The sequence below is a fragment of the Garra rufa genome, chromosome 22 (assembly GCF_049309525.1).
Source record: "Garra rufa chromosome 22, GarRuf1.0, whole genome shotgun sequence".
NCBI lineage: Eukaryota > Metazoa > Chordata > Actinopteri > Cypriniformes > Cyprinidae > Garra > Garra rufa.
This window is the reverse complement of record NC_133382.1, coordinates 3,629,151-3,651,474: the sequence shown is the minus strand read 5'-3', so window position 1 is coordinate 3,651,474 and position 22,324 is coordinate 3,629,151. Positions and strand designations below refer to the sequence as shown.

The 22,324-nt window shown below is 34.0% G+C and overlaps 1 protein-coding gene across 1 annotated transcript in view; it reads left to right on the top strand.

Annotated features, from left to right (window-relative positions):
* lmf1 (lipase maturation factor 1) overlaps positions 1 to 22,324 on the top strand; it is a 53,978-nt gene that overhangs the window by 17,575 nt on the left and 14,079 nt on the right. Inside the window, exon 5 of the mRNA XM_073828668.1 lies at positions 9,536 to 9,601. Coding sequence (XP_073684769.1) covers positions 9,536 to 9,601 — 66 coding nt within the window. The remainder of the gene's footprint in view (positions 1 to 9,535; positions 9,602 to 22,324) is intronic.

Sequence of the window (22,324 nt, the reverse complement as noted above, 5' to 3'; positions counted from 1 at the left end):
ATTCTTGTCAAAATGGAATGATACTTCATAAAATCCATGGTTTCCTTCATACGGTCAATGTTTTCCACTTCATGCTACAGTAAAAAAACCCCATAATTGGATCAGCCCACCTCCATGTTTGACCATGGAGATAGTGTTCTTCTGCTCATTAGTTTTCCCTTTTTTGCACCAGACAATCCGCTGATCTATACGTCCAAAAAGTTCTAGTTTGGTCACATCACTCCATTAAACATTCTTCCAGAACTCCACAGGTCTATCCAAATTAATTTTAGCATATTCAAGCTGACCTTTTTGTTCTTCTTGATCAAGAATGGTATTCGCCAAGATGCCCCAACATGAAAGCCATGCTTATCTTATGTTCATCTTCTACTCTGGAATGAAATATTTTTCCTCCTTTCGTCTGGTCATCTCGCAAGTCTTTGGCTGTACATTGCAGGTTTTTCTCAGTTTCTCTGATCAAACATTTTATGAAATTGTGCATTTTTGGTTCAACACCCTCAAAGGTTTTCTGGTACAACACACTTTAAACTAAGGAATAAGGCTTTTAATGTCTTTGAAATCTTCACGTAGCCTTTGACTTTCTAATACAATAAAACTATTTCTTCTCTATAGCTTTTGTGAAAGCTCTGTTGACTTTACCATATTTGCTACTCAACTTCAGCACATACATGGGATAAATGTGTAGATGTGTAACATCTCAAGCTGATTCAGTTTTTTTTAATAGTTTCTAAAGGCTTAATTGTGTTTTAGGAGAATTTTGTTCCCTACCACAAAAATAAAAGACTTAAAACGGCAATGTTGAATAGGGGTTGAATAATTATGACAGCTGTGTTATTAAAAAAATCCTAGAACTCAAACACATTATATTATATGTTGACATTGTCACTTTTAATATGCCAGTAAACTGTTGTAGATGCAAGTCCTGAAACTTTTATTTTTTTATTTGTAAAGTACTGCAGTCCCTGGGGGTTGGATAATTTTGATTGCAACTGTGTATATATATATATATATATATATATATATATATATATATATGCTAAATTATTCATACCCCGTCATTTTTTTCACATTTTGTTATGTTGCTGCCTTATGTTAAACTACTTTAAATTACCTTTTTTTTCCCACATCAATCTGCACTCCCTACTCCATAATGGCAAAGCAAAAAATACAGGTAGGCTTTTAACATTTGTGCAAGTTTATTCAAAATAAAAAACTGAAAAGATCCCGTTGCATAAGTATTCATACCCTTTTCTGGGAAACTCGAAATTTAGCTCAGGAGCATTCATATTGCTTCTAGATGTTCCTACACTTGGAGTGGAGTTAAACTGTGGCAAATTCATTTGAATGAGTCTGATTTAGAAAGGCACACACCTCTCAGAAAAGGTCTAACAGTTGAAAATGCATATCAGAGCAAAAACCAAGTCCTGAGGTCAAGATAACTGCCTGTAGAGCTCAGTGACAGACTTGCGTTAAGGCAATGATCTAGAGAAGAGTTCAGAAACAAATCTGCTGCATTGAAGGTTGACAGAAGCATTCTCCATAATGGAAGACGACTGGAACAACTAGGACTCTAGAAAATGTCTGCCAGCCCCCATCCAAGCTGACAGAGATGGAGAGGTGAAAAGGTGAGGCAAAGAACGGCAGATAATTGCCAAATGCAGATGTGCAAAGCTTGTCACATCAGTCCCAAAAAGACTTGAGGCTGTAAAGGTGCTTCAACTATGTACTGAGTTAAGGGTATGAATACTTATGCAATGTACTTATTTCAGTGTTTTATTTTTAATACATTTGTAAAATTTGCAAATCTGGTTTTTGCTTTGTCATTATTATGGTGTCTGGAGTGTAAATTGATGTGGGGAAAAACTAATTTAAAGCAGTTTAACATAATGCTGCAACAAAACAAAATGTGAAAAAAAATTGAAGGGGTATGAATACTTTTGCAAGGCACTGTATATACATACACGCATGCATACACTGACGCTCAAAAGTTTGGGATCAGTAAGGTTTATTGTTTTTTAAAAAAGTCTCTCATGCTCCTCAAAGTTCCATTTATTTGATCAAAAATACAGACAAAACATTCAGTCTCAACACTAATAATAAATCAACATATTAGAATGATTTCTGAAGGATCATGCGACACTGAAGACTGAAGTAATGATGCTGATAATTCAGCTTTTCATCACAGAAATAAATTATATTTTAAAGTATATTAAAATTGAATTTTTTTCTGTGTTTTTAATCAAATTAACGCTGCCTTAATGAGCAGAAATGTCTCCTTTAAAAGCATTACAAATCTTAGTAATCCCCAACTTTTGAGTGGCAGTGTATATACTGCCATACACTGCCATATATATGTATATGTGTATGTTTATAGTTTGCAGCCATTGCTTAAAAAGTCACTAAATAGGATTGTTAATACAGACTAGATTAAGAAAAATAGTTCAGATAACTTAGACCAGATCAGGATAATGTTATTAGATATCTAATGCCTGTCGGCTAATCTATTATTGCTTTTAAATGTAATTAAATCTTATTTAATTTAATAATTTAATTTAATTTAATTTTTGGAATGCTGTATCAGGCTTAAGCAATTTATTATAAGCCAATGTATGAATTCTTGAACTTTTACAGAAATTTCATTAAGAAATTTTCTGTATTCTGCTTAAGTTCATCTTGCTCAACACGAAATTGTCTTTTGGCACCACTAGCATCTATTATTTGTGTTTTTACATGATCTTAGGGACATTTCATCCAAAAATTAAAACTGTCATTTACTTGACTTTATATGTAATTTCAAACCTGTATAACTTTCTTCCACAACACAAAAAAAATATATATTTTGTGTATTTTTGTGACTTTTAATGTATGGAAAACATTTTTTTTAGTTAAAGGTTTAGTAATTTTGTAGTGTTTTGTAATTTTCCTTTATATTCAGTGTCAACATTGATAATAAATCAGCATATTAGAATGATTTCTGAGTAATTATGCTTAAAATTCAGCTTTGCATCACAGGAATAAATTATATTTTAAAGTATATTAAAATTGAAAAGCAGTATTTTAAATTGCAGTAACATTTCACAGTTTTTTTTCTGTATTGTTAATCAAATAAATGCTGCCTTGATGAGCAGAAAAGTCTCCTTTAAAAAGCATTAAAAATCTTAGTAATCCCAAACTTTTGAGTTTCAGTGTGCATATATACAGTCAAGCCCAAAATTATTCATACCCCTGGCAAATTCTGACTTAAAGTTACTTTTATTCAACCAGCAATTTTTTTTTTGACCGGAAATGACACAGGCTTCTCCCAAAAGATAATAAAACACGAAGTACAAGAGGCATCATTGTGGAAAAAAATATTTCTCCGATTTTATTTACATTTGTACAAAAAATGGCTTGTCCAAAATTATTCATACCCTTTGCAAACAGTCACAGTCGATGGGAAAATCCAAAGTTCTATACCATTCCAAATAGTCCAAGCTGTTCTAAAGCATCCTAATTACCCTGATTCATTGGGAACATCTGTTTTAATCAACTCAACAGGTGAATAACAGAAGCTCTCTGCTGTTGGTTTGTGGACAGTCATGGCTAAGATAAAGGAGCTCACTGAGGACCTGCGGCTGTGCATTGTGGCTGCTCACAAGTCAGGAAAGGGCTATAAGACCATATCTAAATGTTTTGAAGTTCCAGTGGCTACAGTGCAAAGTATTATTAAAAAATACAAGACGTTCTGCACTGTGAAAAATCTCAGAGGACGTGGTCGGAAACCAAAAGTGACACCTGTGCTGACCAGGAGGATAGTGAAAGACGTAAAAAAGAATCCATGGATCAGCACCAAGACCATCCTGATGAATCTGGGCTCTGCTGGTTTTTGCAAATGCTCATCTGGACAAAGAAGAAGGCTGAAAAAAGGAGAAGCCTTCAACTCTAAGAACACCATCCCCACTGTCAAACATGGTGCTGGGAACCTAATGTTTTGGGGGTGTTTTTCATCAGGTAGACCAGGGAACCTAATCACAGTAAACGGCACCATGAAAAAGGAGCAATACATCAAAATTCTCAACAACAACATCAGGCAGTCTGCAGAGAAACTTGGCCTTGGGCATCAGTGGACATTTCAGCACGACAACGACCCAAAACACACAGCAAAAGTGGTGAAGAAATGGTTAGCAGACAAAAACATGAACGTTTTGCAGAGGCCCAGCCAGAATCCTGACTTAAATCCAATTGAGAATCTGTGGAGGAGCTAAAGATCAGGGTGATCAAGGAGACCCTCCAACCTGAAAGAGCTGGAGCTCATGGCTAAAGATGAATGGGCAAAAATACCAGTGGAGACATGCAAAAAGCTGCTCAGCAATTATAGGAAGCGTTGGATTGCTGTAATAGCCAATAAAGGCTTTTCTATTGATTATAGAGAAGGGTATGAATAATTTTAGACATGTCATTTTTTGTTCAAATGTAAATAAAAGATGAGTAATTTTTCCACAATGATGCCTCTTGTACGTCGTCTTATCTTCTGGGAGACGTCTGTGTCATTTCTAATCAAAAAAAAAAAAAAAAAAACTTGCTGGTTGAATAAAGGTAACTTTAAGTCAGAATTTGCCAGGGGTATGAATAATTTCGGACTTTACTATTTATGTATTTATGTATGTATGTATGTATGTGTGTGTATATATATATATATATATATATATATATATATATATATACACACACACACACACACACACTGCCATGTATGGAGTTTGCAGCTGTTGCTTAAAAAGTCAGTAAATAAAGTTGCCTAAATAGGATTAATACACACTAGGTCAAGACAAATTGTTCAGATAATTTAGACCAGATCAGGATAATGTTGTTCTATCAGGATAATGTAATCTATCATTGCCTTTAAATTTAATTAAATCTTTTAAATCAGTTAATTAAATATTATTTAATTTAATTATTTAATTTAATTTTTGGAATGCTGTATGAGGCTTAAGCCATTTATTCTAAGCCAGGGTATGAATTTTCAGTGGGTGAACTTTTATAGAAATTTCATTAGGAAATTTTCTGTATTCGGTTTAAGTTCATGTTGCTCAACACAAAATTGTCTTTTGGCACCACGAGCATCATAATTAGCCAATTATTTGTTTTTTTTTTACATGATCTTAAAGGGACATTTGATCCAAAAATTAAAATGGTTGTTTACTGTACCTCATATGTCATTTCAAACCTGTATAACATTCTTTCACAACACAAAAAAATATGTTTTGCGTACAGTTTTGGGGACCATTGATGACTTGTAATGTATGGAAAACAGTTTGTATTTGTATACACTGCATGCATGCAAGTTTGGGATCAGTAAGATTTTCAGTGTTTAAAAAAAAAAAAAGAAGTCTCTCATGCTCATCAAAGTTCCATTTATTTGATCATAAATACAGAACAATACAGAAAAAAATATTCAATGTCAACAATATATTAAGGTATATTAGTATACAAGTTATTAAAATTGAAAAGCACTAAATTGCATTAAAATTTCACAATATTATATATTTTATTTCTGTATTTTTAATCAAATAAACGCTGCCTTGATGAGCAGAAAAGTCTCCTTTAAAAGCATTAAAAATTTTAGCAATCCCAAACGTTTGAGTGGCAGTGTGTGTTTATATATATATATATATATATATATATATATATATATATATATATATAGTTATAGTTATAAAAAAATTTAAATGATGTATAATTAATTATATTATAAATACATTTAAGCTATATATATATATATATATATATATATATATATATATATATATAATTTCATTGTTTTATTTTTTATTCAGTTTTAATTACTTCATTACATCAAGTTAAATTAAAATAACATTTTAAATGTAGCTTTTTGCAAGCTGAAATTTATTTGATTTAGAATATAATTTATTATACATGATTTCAATGAAAAAAAAATGTTCCTGTATTAGTTCACTTTAATAAGCCCTGCTTAAAAGTAAGTTCATTATAATAAGCAATAAATGATGACAGCACTTAATTTTACTTGTTTTTTGGGGGAATTAAAAAAAAAAAAAAAAAATATATATATATATATATATATATATATATATATATATATATAAAAATGCTTAGTCTGGACGCATTTTGGTTTAGAAAGCAATCACTTTTCACAATCCAATTATTGTCTGATGAATAAAATCTCACATTACAGAAGTCGAATGGGTTGGGAATGTGGTTTCACATTACTGTTTAGTCTTTGTAGCTCTCGCTATTAAAACTGACTTCATCCAAGCCACTACATCTGTTAAAGTCTATTAAAGCAAGCATTCATAAACCAGTTTTTCCCACATTTCTTCTTTAGTTACTTAAGCAGATTGCATTATTGTCTGGACAGCTCATTAAACATTTTAAATTGCTCTTAACTGTTAAATTAACCTCAAATTGTTAGATATTTGGTTGATATTTCACTCTTTTCTGTTTAGTTTGTAGATAAAAGACTCATGGTGTTATATACATATGTTGTAACTTATAGTTATTTATTTTGACTTATGATACTGTAGTATCCAAAAATGCTTTAGGCTTTTAAATGTGTTATTTATTTGTCCAAAGGAAGCATTTTCCATGCTTTTCTGGTCTGTTGAGGTCTTTGACATTTCCACCCTTAATAGTCTAAGTCTGTAATTGTCCAGATCTGGACGTGAATGCGTTTTAAATGCGGTTGGTTATTATTTTTCATGCACGGATTACATAAAACAGTGCATTGCGTTCAGTTTGTGTGCAGATTCAGTGCGCTTTGCTTTCGTATACCTGAGCGCCTCCTGTTTTCATGCACGTTTCTCCTGTTTCAGACGATCTGTGTGTGTGTGCGTGTGTTTGACATTTCCTCTTTCGGACGGTTGGCAGGAGTTTTTGGCGTTCCTTACGGCTGTGTCAAGCATGGGCAGGAGAAACTCTCCTTGGCCTTTTTGTATCCTGTCAGCTAAACTTTTATAGAAGGGAATTGCAGAGAACAGAAGTTAATGAGGTTTTAATTCAGCTGTAAACAAGCTCCCATCTGATAGTGTGTGGAAGTAACGTGTCACATGCACCTGTGTGCTTTTACTGTAATAGTGCATACTTGGATGCTCCCGTGCATGACTGACACTAATTATCTGGAATTACGCTAAGATTATTCGGTCACAATTTGAAATGAGGAGAAATTGCCATTGCTCTGACCTGCTGGATGATCATTTCTGCACTGCTTTAGGGATATACACTACCAGGATTTTTCTTCTGCTCACCAAGCCAGCATTTATTTGATCCAAAGTACAGCAAAAGCAGTAAAATTTTGAAATATTTTTACTATTTAAAATAACTGCTTTCTATTTGAATATATTTTCAAATGTAATTTATTTCTGTGATCAAAGGTGAATTTTCAGGATCATTACTTCAGTCTTCAGTGTCACATGATCCTTCAGAAATCATTCTAATATTCTGATTTCCTGTTCAAGAAACATTATTATTAATATAATCAATATTTTTTAGGATTCTTTAGTGAATATAGAAAGATCCAAAGATCACCATTTATCTCAAATAAAAAGCTTTTGTAACATTATGCATATGGCAATATGGCATTCAATAGCTTGGAGTCGGTACATTTTTTTGCGGGGAGAAAGAAATGATAGAAATAATACTTTTATTTATCAAGGATGCTTTGAATTGATCAAAAGTGATGATAAAGACATTTATAATGTTACAAAAGATTTCTATTTCAGCCAGGTAAATGTTCATCAAAGACACCTGAACAAATTCTACTTTGCTGTTTTCAACATAATAATAATGTTTTTGAGGAGGAAATCAGAATATTAGAATGATTTCTGAAGGATTATGTGACACTGAAGACTGGATTAATGATGCTGAAAATTTAGCTTTGATCACAGGAATAAATTACATTTTCAAATATATTTAAATAGAAAACAGTTATTTTAAATAGTAAAAATATTTCACAATATTACTGCTTTTGCTGTACTTAAAAAAAATGCAGACTTGGTGGGCAGAAGATTCTTCTTTAAAAAACATTAAAAATCTTACTGTTCAAAAACTTTTGGTAGTGTATATTATGTGATATGTATTTTTTAAATAAAAAAAGATTTCTGTGTTTGTATGTATTGAATGAAATAAATTTATTTGAATTATTAAAAAAAAAAATTGGGATTACACAGTTTTAACATAAACTAATAAACTTGCATGTTGCATGTGATGTATATTTGTCAGTCATACAGAAATGAAACCGGTCAGATTTCTGCAAAAAAAAAAAAAGAACAACAAAAACTAAATCATGGCATAGTTTATTATTTGCCATTATAACTTTTTGCATCTATTTATTTATATAAAAAAAAACATATTTTTAAATTACTTGGATATATCTGTTCATTGTGAAATTAATCTATAAAATGTATGGTTAAAAATGGTTATTTAAGACTGAAACAAATGGAATTTACTGACAAATATGCATCACATTTTATCACAGGTTTAGTAATGTTAAAAATCATACAGTATGGAGTTCAAATACATGCATCTTAAATATTAGTTAGCTAAAATGAATGCTAGTGTTAAGTATAAATGCCTGAAAATGCAATTAGTATTTCTTTTAAGAGTAAATGTGTTTATCTGGTGCATGTTTAACCTTAAGTAATGCGCTGATGTGAATTATTTATTTCAACCAGCAGAAACAGCAGTTTAAAAGCCAAAATGACTCTTACGAATGGGAAAAAACGCCTGATTCCCTTATGATTTGGATCTAGTTACCATGATTTTAATCTAATTTATTTGCAATTTAGACAAATAAGTAAATGGCATGTAAGATGTGAATTGCGATCATTAAAGCAGTGTGACGGCTGAGCTCCAGTTGGACGTCGGTCGCTCTTAATGCTGGCTTTATTTATTGGCCAGCTGATAGGTGGGTTGAGGGTGGGAGTCAGTCATTTTCACATTAGCGCAATCGCATTTTAGGGAGCGAACACTCATTCCAAGGTTCCTTATTACATTATCCTTAATGTCATAAATGCAAGAATGCACTTGATAAGCAGCGAAAGTTACTGATGCAGTCGTTTCTCCCTCTGGGATGTTGAACGCTTGTCTCTGGAGAATGATCTGACTGTTTCTGTGTGGATCCTCTACTAAATGTTATGCTTAACCTCAGTCTAATGTGACTTAACACGTCGCTGGCTTTCCTGGCTGATTTGGTGCGGAGAGATCCAGATCACCTCAGGTTAAGAAAAACAGCTGTCAGGAGTTAAACATGTTTAAAATCTGCCACCAGTAATACATCTGATGGGGATTTGATTCTCTGTTTGCCTTTGCATATGTGATGTAGCTCTTAAAGGGACCGTTCAGCCAAAACCAACTCACTTTCATGTCAAAATATAGCATGCTTTGTTACTGTTAGAAGCTTTTCAAAAGCTGAAATGTTAATAGAAACAGCCGTTTATGGTATCTAAACATTATATGTGTCTTTGAAATATCATTATTTATTGCATCATCCTTATTTCCATCTTTGTCTACATCTGCTCAGGGTCTGATCAAGATCAGAGGTGACCGCTGTTGGAGGGAGCTCACCTGCATGGACTACCATTACGAGGTGCGAGTCTGATCTTCCTTACCTTTCTGTTTTTTGCAGGTTACAGTCAAGCCCGGAATTATTCATACCCCTGGCAAATTCTGACTTAAAGTTACTTTTATTCAACCAGCAAGTTTTTTTTTTTGATTAGAAATGACACAGACGTCTCCCAGAAGATAATAAGACGATGTACAAGAGGCATCATTGTGGAAAAAATTATTACTCAGCTTTTATTTACATTTGAACAAAAAGTGGCATGTCCAAAATTATTCATACCCTTCTCAATAATCAATAGAAAAGCCTTTATTGGTGATTACAGCAATCAAACGCTTCCTATAATTGCTGAGCAGCTTTTTGCATGTCTCCACTGGTATTTTTGCCCATTCATCTTTAGCAATGAACTCCAACTCTTTCAGGTTGGAGGGTCTCCTTGATCAGCCTGATCTTTAGCTCCTCCACAGATTCTCAATTGGATTTAAGTCAGGACTCTGGCTGGGCCACTGCAAAACGTTCATGTTTTTGTCTGTTAACTATTTCTTCACCACTTTTGCTGTGTGTTTTGGGTCGTTGTCGTGCTGAAATGTCCACTGGTGCCCAAGACCAAGTTTCTCTGCAGACTGCCTGATGTTGTTGTTGAGAATTTTGATGTATTGCTCCTTTTTCATGGTGCTGTTTACTGTGATTAGGTTTCCTGGTCCATCGGCTGAAAAACACCCCCAAAACATTAGGTTCCCAGCACCATGTTTGACAGTGGGGATGGTGTTCTTAGGGTTGAAGGCTTCTCCTTTTTTACGCCAAATGAAGGCTACATAATTGTGGCCAAACAATACAATTTTTGTTTCATCTGACCATAAAACAGAAGATCTTTGTGTGTTTTTTTACCTCTCTCACTATCCTCCTGGCCAGCACAGGTGCCACTTTTGGCTTCTGACCACATCCTCTGAGATTTTTCACAGTGCAGAACGTCTTGTATTTTTTAATAATACTTTGCACTGTAGTCACTGGAACTTCAAAACATTTCGATATGGTCTTATAGCCCTTTCCTGACTTGTGAGCAGCCACAATGCGCAGCCGCAGGTCCTCAGTGAGCTCCTTTGTCTTAGCCATGACTGTCCACAAACCAACAGCAGAGAGCTTCTGTTTTTCACCTGTTGAGTTGATTAAAACAGCTGTTCCCAATGAATCAGGGTAATTAGGATGCTTTAGAAAAGCTTGGACTATTTGGAATGGTATAGAACTTTGGATTTTCCCATAGACTGTGACAGTTTGCAAAGGGTATGAATAATTTTGGACATGCCACTTTTTGTTCAAATGTAAATAAAAGCTGAGAAATATTTTTTTCCACAATGATGCCTCTTGTATGTGTCTTATTATCTTTTGGGAGAAGCCTGATTTTTTTGTCCTGCTCTGAAAACATAACTGACTGTGCATACATCAATTTTGTATAAAAGTATTCGAAAACAATCTTAAACAAACAGTGATTTAATTTTCAGGTACAGTAGGCGTATTTATCAGTAGCATTCAAGAAACTGATTTAACAAATATAAAAATAAAACACTACAGTATATGCATAATATACTTATATATACATTGACTCGTATTAAAGCAACTATGTTAAAGTTCTTCAGTCAAGAGCAGTGAGTGATTTTCTTTGTGTTTTGGTTTATTAGCCTACCATCACCCAAAAACTACCATTCTGTCATCATTTAATCACTCTCAAGGTTTGTTTTAAAGCATAAAACGTGTTGAACATAAAACTTATTTTAAATAGTGTATAACCGTATAACTGGTTTCTGGTCCCCAGTTACTTTCATTATATATATATTTTTTCTCAATATTAAAGTGTTACTCTTATCCACATTCTTCAAAATAACTTTTTTGTGTTCAGCAGAAGAAGAAATTAATAGAGATTTGGGACAACATGTGAGTGACTAAATATTCGCGTGAACTGGCCCTTTAATGACAGTTGCCAGCATGTTTAGTACTGTCACTAATATACAGGCACGTTTTTCTCTCCAATATTTACTTTCACTTTAGACATAAGCAACTGTGTTTATATGTAAACCTTGTGTGTTTTGACAGTATTAGCACAATCAGACGTACATACATAACTTAGTTCAATAATTAGGCACTATTTGACAGGCTTTCAGAGTGCGCATGCTTTAGGTGTAGAAGCATTGGATAAGCATGTGTCAAAACAGTTTGCAAATTAAGTGTTTAACCTGCAAGGCTTTAAAGCAAAGAATGTACTTTTGTGATCTACTGCTGCTGAGTTAACATGATCAAAAATTGTCATATTACACTCCCGTTTGTGAAGTATATTGATATCAACCACATTTCTCTGAATATAGTAATATAAGTGTGGATTATGTAACTCCTCGCAGCTCGGTGGTCTTATTTGGCTACTTAGGAACAGAAAAAGTCTCTGTAATGTCAAAAACAACATGATGAAATGGTATCAGTGGAGCAGTCAGTCGGTTTTAGAACTAACATAAGAAGGTAAATGAAGATCTTGTGTGTAGTTAAAGGATTTCCAATGATTGCAGTGTAAACAAAACCCTGGAAGATCCAACACTTGGTGACTTATAAAGCACACCAAATAATCAAAAATACACTCAGTAATTGAAAGTTTAGCTTGAAAGATTGAGATTAGATTATGTGGAAGAGAAAAGCGCTATTAATAAGCTGTCATTTGATATTTGGGCTGAATAAAGCATGAGGGAAATTCTGGAGAAGAAGTTGATGGATTCTGCACCTGCAGATTGGGAGACGATTTGCTTTCCAGCAAGACGATGCTCTCAAACATGAAGCCAAAGCGGGAACCAGGAACCAGGAATGGCTTGGAAACAACAATGTCATTGTCCGGGTGCAGAACTCAATCCAGTTGAGGATTCACTGGCGGATATGGAGAAAGGGTTTTCATTCATGATCAGGACAGGAGTAATGAAGAATGAGGGGAAAATTGCAGTCAGATCAGGTTTATTAGAGTTAACTAAACTATTAACTGAAATAAAAGAAAAACCAGCCTGATTTCATGACGAAAACATAGCTGTGGGAACTTTTTAGCTGTGCGAAATACATACCGCCATGGATGTTTTGCCACATGTTCTGAGTGGTGCTAAAAGAGTGTTAGGTTTTGTTTGGAGTAAATGAATCCTCCTTTTCCTAGCTTTCCATCGCTTTTGTAGCTTAAAAGAGCCGTGCTCATTTTACTTTCACTTTCAAATTAGCGGCAATTCTGCGTAAAGCAATTGTTCGTTTTTAGTTTGCTTGAATTCTCCATCTTTTTTTGCTTTCTTTACTTTTAAATGGCTTAAAAGCGCATTTTACTTTCACTTTCAAATTAGCGCCAATTCGGCGTCAATTGATTGAATGCAATTCAGGCAACAACAAAATAGGCTTACAATGTCAAACCCTCTTATATGTAAATCATATTACTTTTATTAACAAAACGAATAAAAATACACCATGCTATATAGGCTAAGCCTAATATAAAATAACTGAAAATAAGTAAACACTGTGGAAACAAATAGGCCTAAATAAGAATGTAGATTGTTTATTAGCAAAATGAATAAGAAAGCTTGGATATTCTGCATGCATCCTGACGTCAAATAAAATAAATAAATTACAAGTTAAGTTTAAATAAAAAGAATAAAGTTGGAAAAAGTTGAAAAAAAATATTTTAAAACATATTTTTTAACCTTTCTTATTTCCATTTAGTTTACCTTGATATGCTGAAATAACAAAAAAAATGAATAAACGCTAGAAAACAAATAACAAATAATATAAAAAAATGCTCAAACTTGAACTAAAATGTAAAAAATAAAGATAAGAATTCATTAAACATATTGATAAAAAGGAAAACTGTACACAGTACGAAACGAAACATAACTAAAAAAAAAAAGAAAAAGATTTTCTTTCTTAGTATTTTTGTCTTGTTTTCCAGTATAAATATCTAAACATCCCTAAATCAAAACACATTCACTTGAGAAGTGAAATTATTTAAGATATTTGGTCTTGTTTTCTGAAAAATGTGTCAAATTTAAGTGGGATTTTCTCTGGCAGTGAAGTCAGCAAAATAAATTTAATTTAAAGAAAAGACAATATGAATTTTTTGACCACATTGGCAGAGATTTTTTCTTGTCTTAAGCAAAAAACTTAATCAAAAAATAATCAAAATAAAGCAACTTTCAAGTAATTTAATATCTAATTACCTAAATATCTACTTACTTTTCTCTCGTCTTGATTTAAGAATGTTTTGTTATTTGTACTGGAAGTTCAAGTTAAAAAAACACTTTTTACATTGTCAATGATACTAAAATTAGATTTAAATCAAAAGCTAAAGCTTAAAGCAAAATTAAATCTGAATTAGCATTGATATCATAAATAGCGTCATCTAGTTTTGCAGTTCGAGTAAATGGTATTAAGGAAGTTCAGTTTCATTAGGATCTTGGCTGACCACAGTTGAATTTGTGTTTGGACTACATCAGATAAGATTGTTTTGGGTGTCTCATTGCATGAAGAGAACAGCATGAGATGTGGCTCAGTGGTTAAAGTCAGTCTGAATGAGCTGTGGCTGTAGTAGTAGTGTTATAAAGGCAGTGAATTGTTTTGGATGGACAATAAGAGTGTGTATAAACCGAACAATAAAACCTTTATTTCAGCATAACAAGGGAAATCCTGTACAGCAAGCACTATATGCTCATATGTGAATTAGATGTGTGTGGCATTCCCGGTCAGCGGAGGTTAATGGCGGTCAGAGAGTGTGTGTCCATCTCACATGGGCTCAGGGATAATTAAGGTCTTATTCCTGAGGGGTTTTTCCCTTCTGTTGTTTTTAATGCTCAGCTGAATTTTGCTTCTATCAATGGCTTGCCGTCCATAAATGGATTAATCTAAGCACTTAATGGAGGAAGTTTTCCTGGTTTTACCTTCCAGTGCTACGCTACAATCAGCAGATGATAGTGCTGATGCCATCCTTTAAATTAATAATGAAATGATGAGGCTTGTGTAAATGCAAAACTTTATAACTTTTTGTCAAATGGAAAAGATGTCAGTGGTAATCAATATTGTTTTCGAAACCCTGAGTTTCTTATTATAGACAAAAAATATTCATCAAAACATGTTTTTTGTGCTTTGATTACAAAGTGTTATGTTTATATAAAAATGCACTAGACAAGACATAAATAGCATTACATTTAGAGAATATATTGATGCAAATGAGACACTAATTAAAGACACAAATTTGCATAATTTTTCAAAATATAAATCTGACCATTGGAAAAAGCCAAATTTCAAAACTTTTAAGTACAAAATTCTTGTAGTGTTTATTTTATTGCACTTTATCTATTTGCGTCTGTAGATTTCAATTGCAATCTATATTTTTAAAGGCCAAAATGAGTTTGTTTCTCCACTTCAGCAGTACTTACATACACCAAATTTTACAGTTTTATTCCTGTTTATATTCTGAAGATTTCTATAGAAGGGATTTTGGATTTCTCTTTTTACCACTCTGTAAATGAGAAAGCCGTGTCAACAGGCCAAAAAATACATTTTACCATGTTTTTATGCTTAAAATACTGTATAAAACCAGGTGAATGTTATATCAACAAACCCCTCAGTAAAAACCTTCAGAATATAGATAGGAATAAAACTGCTAAGTTTAGTGCATGTAAGTGCTGCTAAAGTGGAGAAACAAATTAATTTTGAGCTAACAGCGTTTAAAGATTTATACTGGACTATACTTTGTATTGGAATTTGTATTTAGAAGTGTATTTTGGATTTTTTTGTCATTAGTCTGAAACTACACATTATTACAAGCCAAAGAGCCTAAAATCACAAAATTAACAAATGTATTAAAAAACTTTTTGCCTGTAGTGTCTTGCAATTCGCTCTTGCACAAATGTTTTAAATTGGAGCAGAAAGTCTTAAATTCATAAAGGCATGGCATTTAATATCGCATCCACTGAACAAATATCTTCCACAGTATTTTTTCCTTTTTTCCAACACAAATGTCTAAACTTCTTCAAATCAAGGTTTACTTAAGATGCAAAATGACATAAGATATTAGGTCTTGTTTTCTGATGAATTAAACAAAATGAAGTGAGTTTATGCTGGAAAGAAGAATATATGTCAGTGTTGTCTAAAAATATGTTTTCCCTTTAAATTAATTTTAGTTTTCTGATGCCACTGGCAGATGTTTGTTCTTGTTTTAATCTTAAGCTCAATTCATCAGATGTAATTTCGCTAAGTAAATTTATGCAGATTTTTGACGTTTGCAATGGAAGACAAGGGAAAAATACTCAATGTGCTTCCTAGACGATTACATTTTGATGTTTAATTTTGGAGTGCACTGTCCCTTTAAGTGCCTTGCTCAAGGCGGGATTTGAACCTGCAACCTTTCTTTGGATACCAGCCCAGATCCTTAACCACTAGCTAAACCACCCAAGTCACTTTCTTCAGATGTGGTTGTAACTTGCACTTGAGCAACTCCACAATAGACAGGATTAGGAAGAGCCGCACGTTTTCTTCGTCTCGTTTTGAAGAATTCGCTTTTTGTTTTGCCCTGTGAAGCTTCGTTAGCGTCTTGAGTTTGATTACGCTGAGGGCAAAGGCAGAGGTTTTGGAAGAGCATTTGGTGCTCTATTTACTATCCCCTCACCATGGAAAAATGAAAACAGAACGTGTATCATTTCCAGATTGAAGTGGAGTCATTGCAACGGTTTGAAAATGACTTTCTCGCTTGGTCCCTTTTTCCCCAAACACACCAAAAAACACTGTAAGGCAGCAGAACACAACCGTGAATCAGTGGAGGCCAAACCGTCTGTGTGTGCGTGCGTGCGTGCGTGCGTGCGTGCGTGCGTGCGTGCGTGCGTGCGTGTGTGTGTGTGTGTGTGTGTGTGTGTGTGTGTGTGTGTGTGGTTTGAAGGTCAGCAGTAACAATAAAAGCCCTATCAGACTGAATCATGTGACGTATATTATTCCATTACTGGACATCTATTATCAAGACTTGCCAATTCTCTGATTGACTGGAAAAAATTATGATTTGAATGTCACTTCATGACTAGATCTATCTATCTTTCTATCGCTAGCTTGCTATGTGCACACACATATTTGTCACCCTGGACCACAAAACCAGTCTTAAGTAGAACGGGTATTTTTTTGTAGCAATAAATTATTGTTTTTCTCTATTATGCCAAAAAATCATTAGGGTATTCTAAACTTAGCCACTGCAACCACTGCACAGTGCAAAGTATTATTAGAAAATACAAGACGTTCCTCACTGTGAAAAATCTCAGAGGACGTGGTCAGAAGTGAGTGAGCGACACCTGTGCTGGCCAGGAGGATAGTGAGAGAGGTAAAAAAGAATCCAAGGATCAGCACCAAGTCCATCCTGATGAATCTGGGCTCTGCTGGTGGAAACATCTCAAGACAGACAGTCCAACAGACACTGCACACCGCTGGGATCCACAGACGCAGACCAAGGAGGACACCACTTCTCCAGAAAAGGCACACAAAAGCCCACCTGGCCTTTGCAAATGCTCATCTGGACAAAGAATAAGACTTCTGCTCTTCTGTTTTATGGTCAGATGAAACAAAAATTGATTTGTTTGGCCACAATTATGTAGCCTTCGTTTGGCGTAAAAAAGGAGAAGCCTTCAACCCTAAGAACACCATCCCCACTGTCAAACATGGTGCTGGGAACCTAATGTTATGGGGGTGTTTTTCAGCCGGTGGACCAGGGAACCTAATCACAGTAAACAGCACCATGAAAAAGCAGCAATACATCAAAATTCTCAACAACAACATCAGGCAGTCTGCAGAGAAACTTGGTCTTGGGCACCAGTGGGCATTTCAGCTCGACAATGACCCAAAACACACAGCAAAAGTGGTGAAGAAATGGTTAGCAGACAAAAACATGAATGTTTTGCAGTGGCCCAGCCAGAGTCCTGACTTAAATCCAATTGAGAATCTGTGGAGGAGCTAAAGATCAGGGCGATGGCAAGGAGACCCTCCAACCCGAAAGAGTTGGAGCTCATCGCTAAAGATGAATGGGCAAAAATACCAGTGGAGACATGCAAAAAGCTGCTCAGCAATTATAGGAAGTGTTTGATTGCTGTAATCACCAATAAAGGCTTTTCTATTGATTATTGAGAAGGCTATGAATAATTTTGGACATGCCACTTTTTGTTCAAAAATAAATAAAAGATGAGTATTATTTAGTATTATGAGTATTATTAGTATTAGATAGCATTATTTTTTTCCACAATGATGCCTCTTGTACATCGTCTTATTATCTTTTGGGATTTTTTTGACACATCCGGTCAAAAAACAAAACAAAAACTTGCTGGTTGAATAAAAGTAACTTTAAGTCAGAATTTGCCAGGGGTATGAATAATTACGGGCTTGACTGTGTATATATATATATATATATATATATACACACATGTATTGTTATATATAAATATGCAAAATAGTTATATTTATATATAGTTATGTAATAGTTATACAATGTTAATCAAATTATATAAGTTCTTTTATATATGTGTATATATTTAGGTATTTTTATATTTATACATATAAATGCACACAAAAAGTAACATAAATGTATAATGGGCCACTTTTGTGTTTTTGTGTGGCCCACGGCGCTGGTTTGTGGTGGTGTTTCGGCTTAAAAAAATAACGAGTCTTAAAATGCTAATGTCTCAAACACACACAGGAATTTACCGGTTGACTTGAGTTAACAGTGTATGGAACTAATTTGCGCTCCTGTTTTAGGGCTACAAGTGAACATTGTAATAAGCCTGAGGATTTATGTCCGTATGAAACCAGGCTGCAGCCTAATTACAACACCACTGCTTTTTCAATCATAACTTTATGCACATTAACTGTAGATGTGGCCATCAGCCAGCGTGCGTTTGAATGCATACACCAGAGTTTTTGATGATAATTAATCTGTTTTGGTGGCATCCTCGCAGATGTAGGGATTCATGAGTTCATTGCTCTTTTCCTTTTCTTGGGTCTCTCTTCTTTAACCTTCGTTGCTCAACCAGACCTCCTCCCTGGCTTGTGTCCCATACCTCTTGTTTTTAATTTCTGAATGCTATATTACAGCGACTGGGCAGAGCCCCCGATTTTTTTCCATCTCACTTCTGTTTTTCAGTTTGGCAAGCTCACAGGAAGTGATGACGAATTATATTGTATTAATCCCATAAGGGAGTCCCCATTTCATTATTATTATTATTATTTTTTTTGCTACGCTGAGCTCAAGTTTTTTTTTATTCTCATAGGAGCTCTAACAGGTATAAGTCCTTGCATAGTTATGTTTTATTAGCTCAAATCCTTGTTTATGCACGATCCAGCAGATATCTTGGAAGCAGAATAGTAATGTAATATGCTTAATGTAATATGGTTAAATGAATTGCCATTTAGAAGTCCGTGTTTTCAAAGCAAATCATAGTAGAGCGGTCACAATGGCTGTCTTTCCAGGAAGGGTTTTGCAAGTGCTTTGGCCTTTAGCACAGTGCTGCAGCTAGAATATGATCTCAGTGAGTCTCCTTCTGCCTTATTCACACTGCAGCTATGTTTCGATTAAACCTTCCTTTTGTTTCATCAGCATTTATGCATTTGGCAGATGCTTTTATACAAAGAGACTTACATTGCATTTAAGTCAAACATTTTAGCAGTTCATGTATTCCCTGGGAATTGAACGAAAGTGAAAGTGGTGTTTTTTTTATTCCCAGAAAACAAGACTTCTTATCTTATATAATTGACTACTTTTTAATAATTGGGCCTTTATAACTTTTTTAAAATTTTATTTAAGTTTTTGTTAGTGCATTAAGTTAAACTAATTGAAAATGAGAAATGTTGTATTTATTTATTTTTACATAAATTTTATTGTGGTTAATGTTCATTTTATTTTAATTAAAGGATTTTTTTTATGGTTTTAGTTTATGATAATACACTTTTTAAAAATGATAATCATTAAGATATGATCTAAAAAAATTTATAAAAAATTTAATTGGTTTTTGCTAATTTAAAATCTGCCAATGAGGTCAGAAAAATAAACATTTCCCTTTGAATTAATACATTTTTCTTACCCCACTGGCAGAAATTTTATTTTAATAATTTTAATACTTTGAAATAATAATAAAAATATCAGTAGTAGTAATAATAATAATAATTAGTATTATTATTAATATTATTACTACTACTGATATTTTTATTGTTATGTATTTCATTTTATTATTATTATTTATTATGTTTTTAATTGTGGTTTCCATTTTAATTGTATTAATTTAATAGTAATACTTTTGATTTTTTATATTAATACTTTTAATACTTATAATTATAATACATATATAATTTTAATTAAACCTTTGTAATTTATATAGTACTAGACACACTTTTCTATGAAATACATAGACCTACACTTTATTGGCACTTAATATTCTTGATCATTTTTAGAAGAATTAAAGTTAAGAAAAAAGGAATTAGCTTTAGTCTCTAATATTTAGGGCTATTTCTTAACTTGAACGCATCTCCACCGCATAGCCGCATATAATCGCTGGTGTCAATCGCAAATATTAAACATGCGGGTCAGGAAGCGGGTCGGGTAAAATATTTTCTTTTTTTTATTTTGAGGTTCGAGTTGCGGGCGGGTTAGTTGAAAACGTCGGTCGGGTTCGGGTTGTTTATACATTGACCCGCGCATCACTGGTATGTATGTATGTGTGTATGTATATACACAGTTTATTTTAAGTAAGGAATACTTATTTATTTATTTAGTTTATTTTCAAAGCAGCTTTACCTTAAGCCTTTCCAGTACGTCCAAATAATGGTCTTTATGCAAAACTCACATTAAGTTTTAGTTTTTCCTCCGCATTGTACATGCAGATTCATTGAACCAACCTAAAATATTCACATTTTGGCACAGTCCAAAAGTGTCATACTAATAGCTGGTTGACCGTTGCATAACTAGTCCTATATCCGGGTTCGAATCCCTCGAGTGTTGGATGACTTCCTCCACAACCCCATGACTTCAGCAGTCAGAGGCCGCCGCAGGCGCCAGTCCACACACTACAGCCATTCACGCTGCCCAAACACGCCGCACTGCATGCTGGGAAAGGCTAGCGGTGGGTGAGAGGGCCACTGTCTTCATGTTTATTCACTGAAGGCAGCAGACATGGATTTAGTTTGGTTATTTAAGGTAGTTTTCCTCCGAGGCATGGCTTACGATGGAGGAAAAGCTGAGTGTGTCGCGGACGCGTCGCTCTGAAAGACGCTACAGACGCCTCTGTTTGCTTTGTGGCAATGTTTCTTCACATTTATCTTAATTATCACAAACTAACGGCAAACAGAGAGAAATTCTGTGATATTAATGGTGTTAGTGAAATAAACAGACTATTTTGGACGTTCATTAACATTTTTGCACTTTCGTGAAGAGCTGTTGGTCATAGATATGGATTTATTTATTTTATGCAGATTGGTGTCGTTTAGGTCGATATGGTTAAACACACCTGTCTTGACCTCAGAGTGAAGCTGTTTCACACACACACACACACACACACACACACGCACACACACAGGTTATTAAGTTGTGCCACCTGGATGCGGTGAGTGGATGATTAGTGTCATACGCCTTCCGTCAGACGCGAGCTCCATTTACTTAACTATGCCTCATTTGCTGCCACAACTGAGCTCAAAATTGGCTCTAAAACTGTTAAAATCAAGCGAGGGTTTGAGCTGAAATCTCATGGGCTTTTTTAAGCAACACTCAAAAAGCTTTAAAATCAAGCAAGGGTTTGAGCAAAAGAGCTCTGGGACTTTTTAAGCGGCATTCAGAAGTTACGATTTTACTGTGTCAGATGCTATAAATGTGCTTTGCAGTTTCGTCCAAATCAAATCATTTTTTTCCCTCCGTAATAGTGGTAGTTTAGGATAGATGTGGGATTTTAGGAGATAATGGGACTTTTTTCACTCTGTTGAAGAAAGTGGAACCCAGATCAGTGTTTTGTTGATATGCCATGATACAGTATGTCATCATTTGTGATAAGTCAATATTTGGCTGAGATACAACTATTTAAAAATTTGGAATCTGAGGGTGCAACAAAAAAAAAAAAATCTAAATATTGAGTAAATCACCTTTAAAGTTGTCCAAATGAAGTTCTTAGCAATGCATATTACTAATCAGAAATGAAGTTTTGCTATATTTATTTTAGATGCTATAAATGTGCTTTGCAGTTTCGTCCAAGTCAAATCCATTTTTCTCTCTGTAATAGTGGTAGTTTAGGATAGATGTGGGTTTTTAGGGGATAATGGGACTTTTTGTCACTCTATTGAAAAGAGTGGAACCAAGATCAGTGTTTTATGGATGTGTCATGATATGTCATCATTTGTGAATTTCATAGGAATATGTGACCTTGGACCACAAAACCAGTCAGAGTCAATTTTTTTTACATCATTATAAATGAGAATAAATAAGCTTTTCATTGATGCATGTTTGTTAGGATAGGTCAATATTTGGCTGAGATACTATTGTATTCCAGAAAATCTGGAATCTGTGGGTGCAAAAAAAAATAAAAAATCTAAATATTGAGAAAATCGCCTTTAAAGTTGTCCAAATGAAGTTCTTTACATTGCATATTACTAATCAAAAATTATGTTTTGATATATTTATGGTAGGAAATTTACCAAATATCTTCATGAAACATGATCTTTACTAAATATCCTAATGATTTTTGG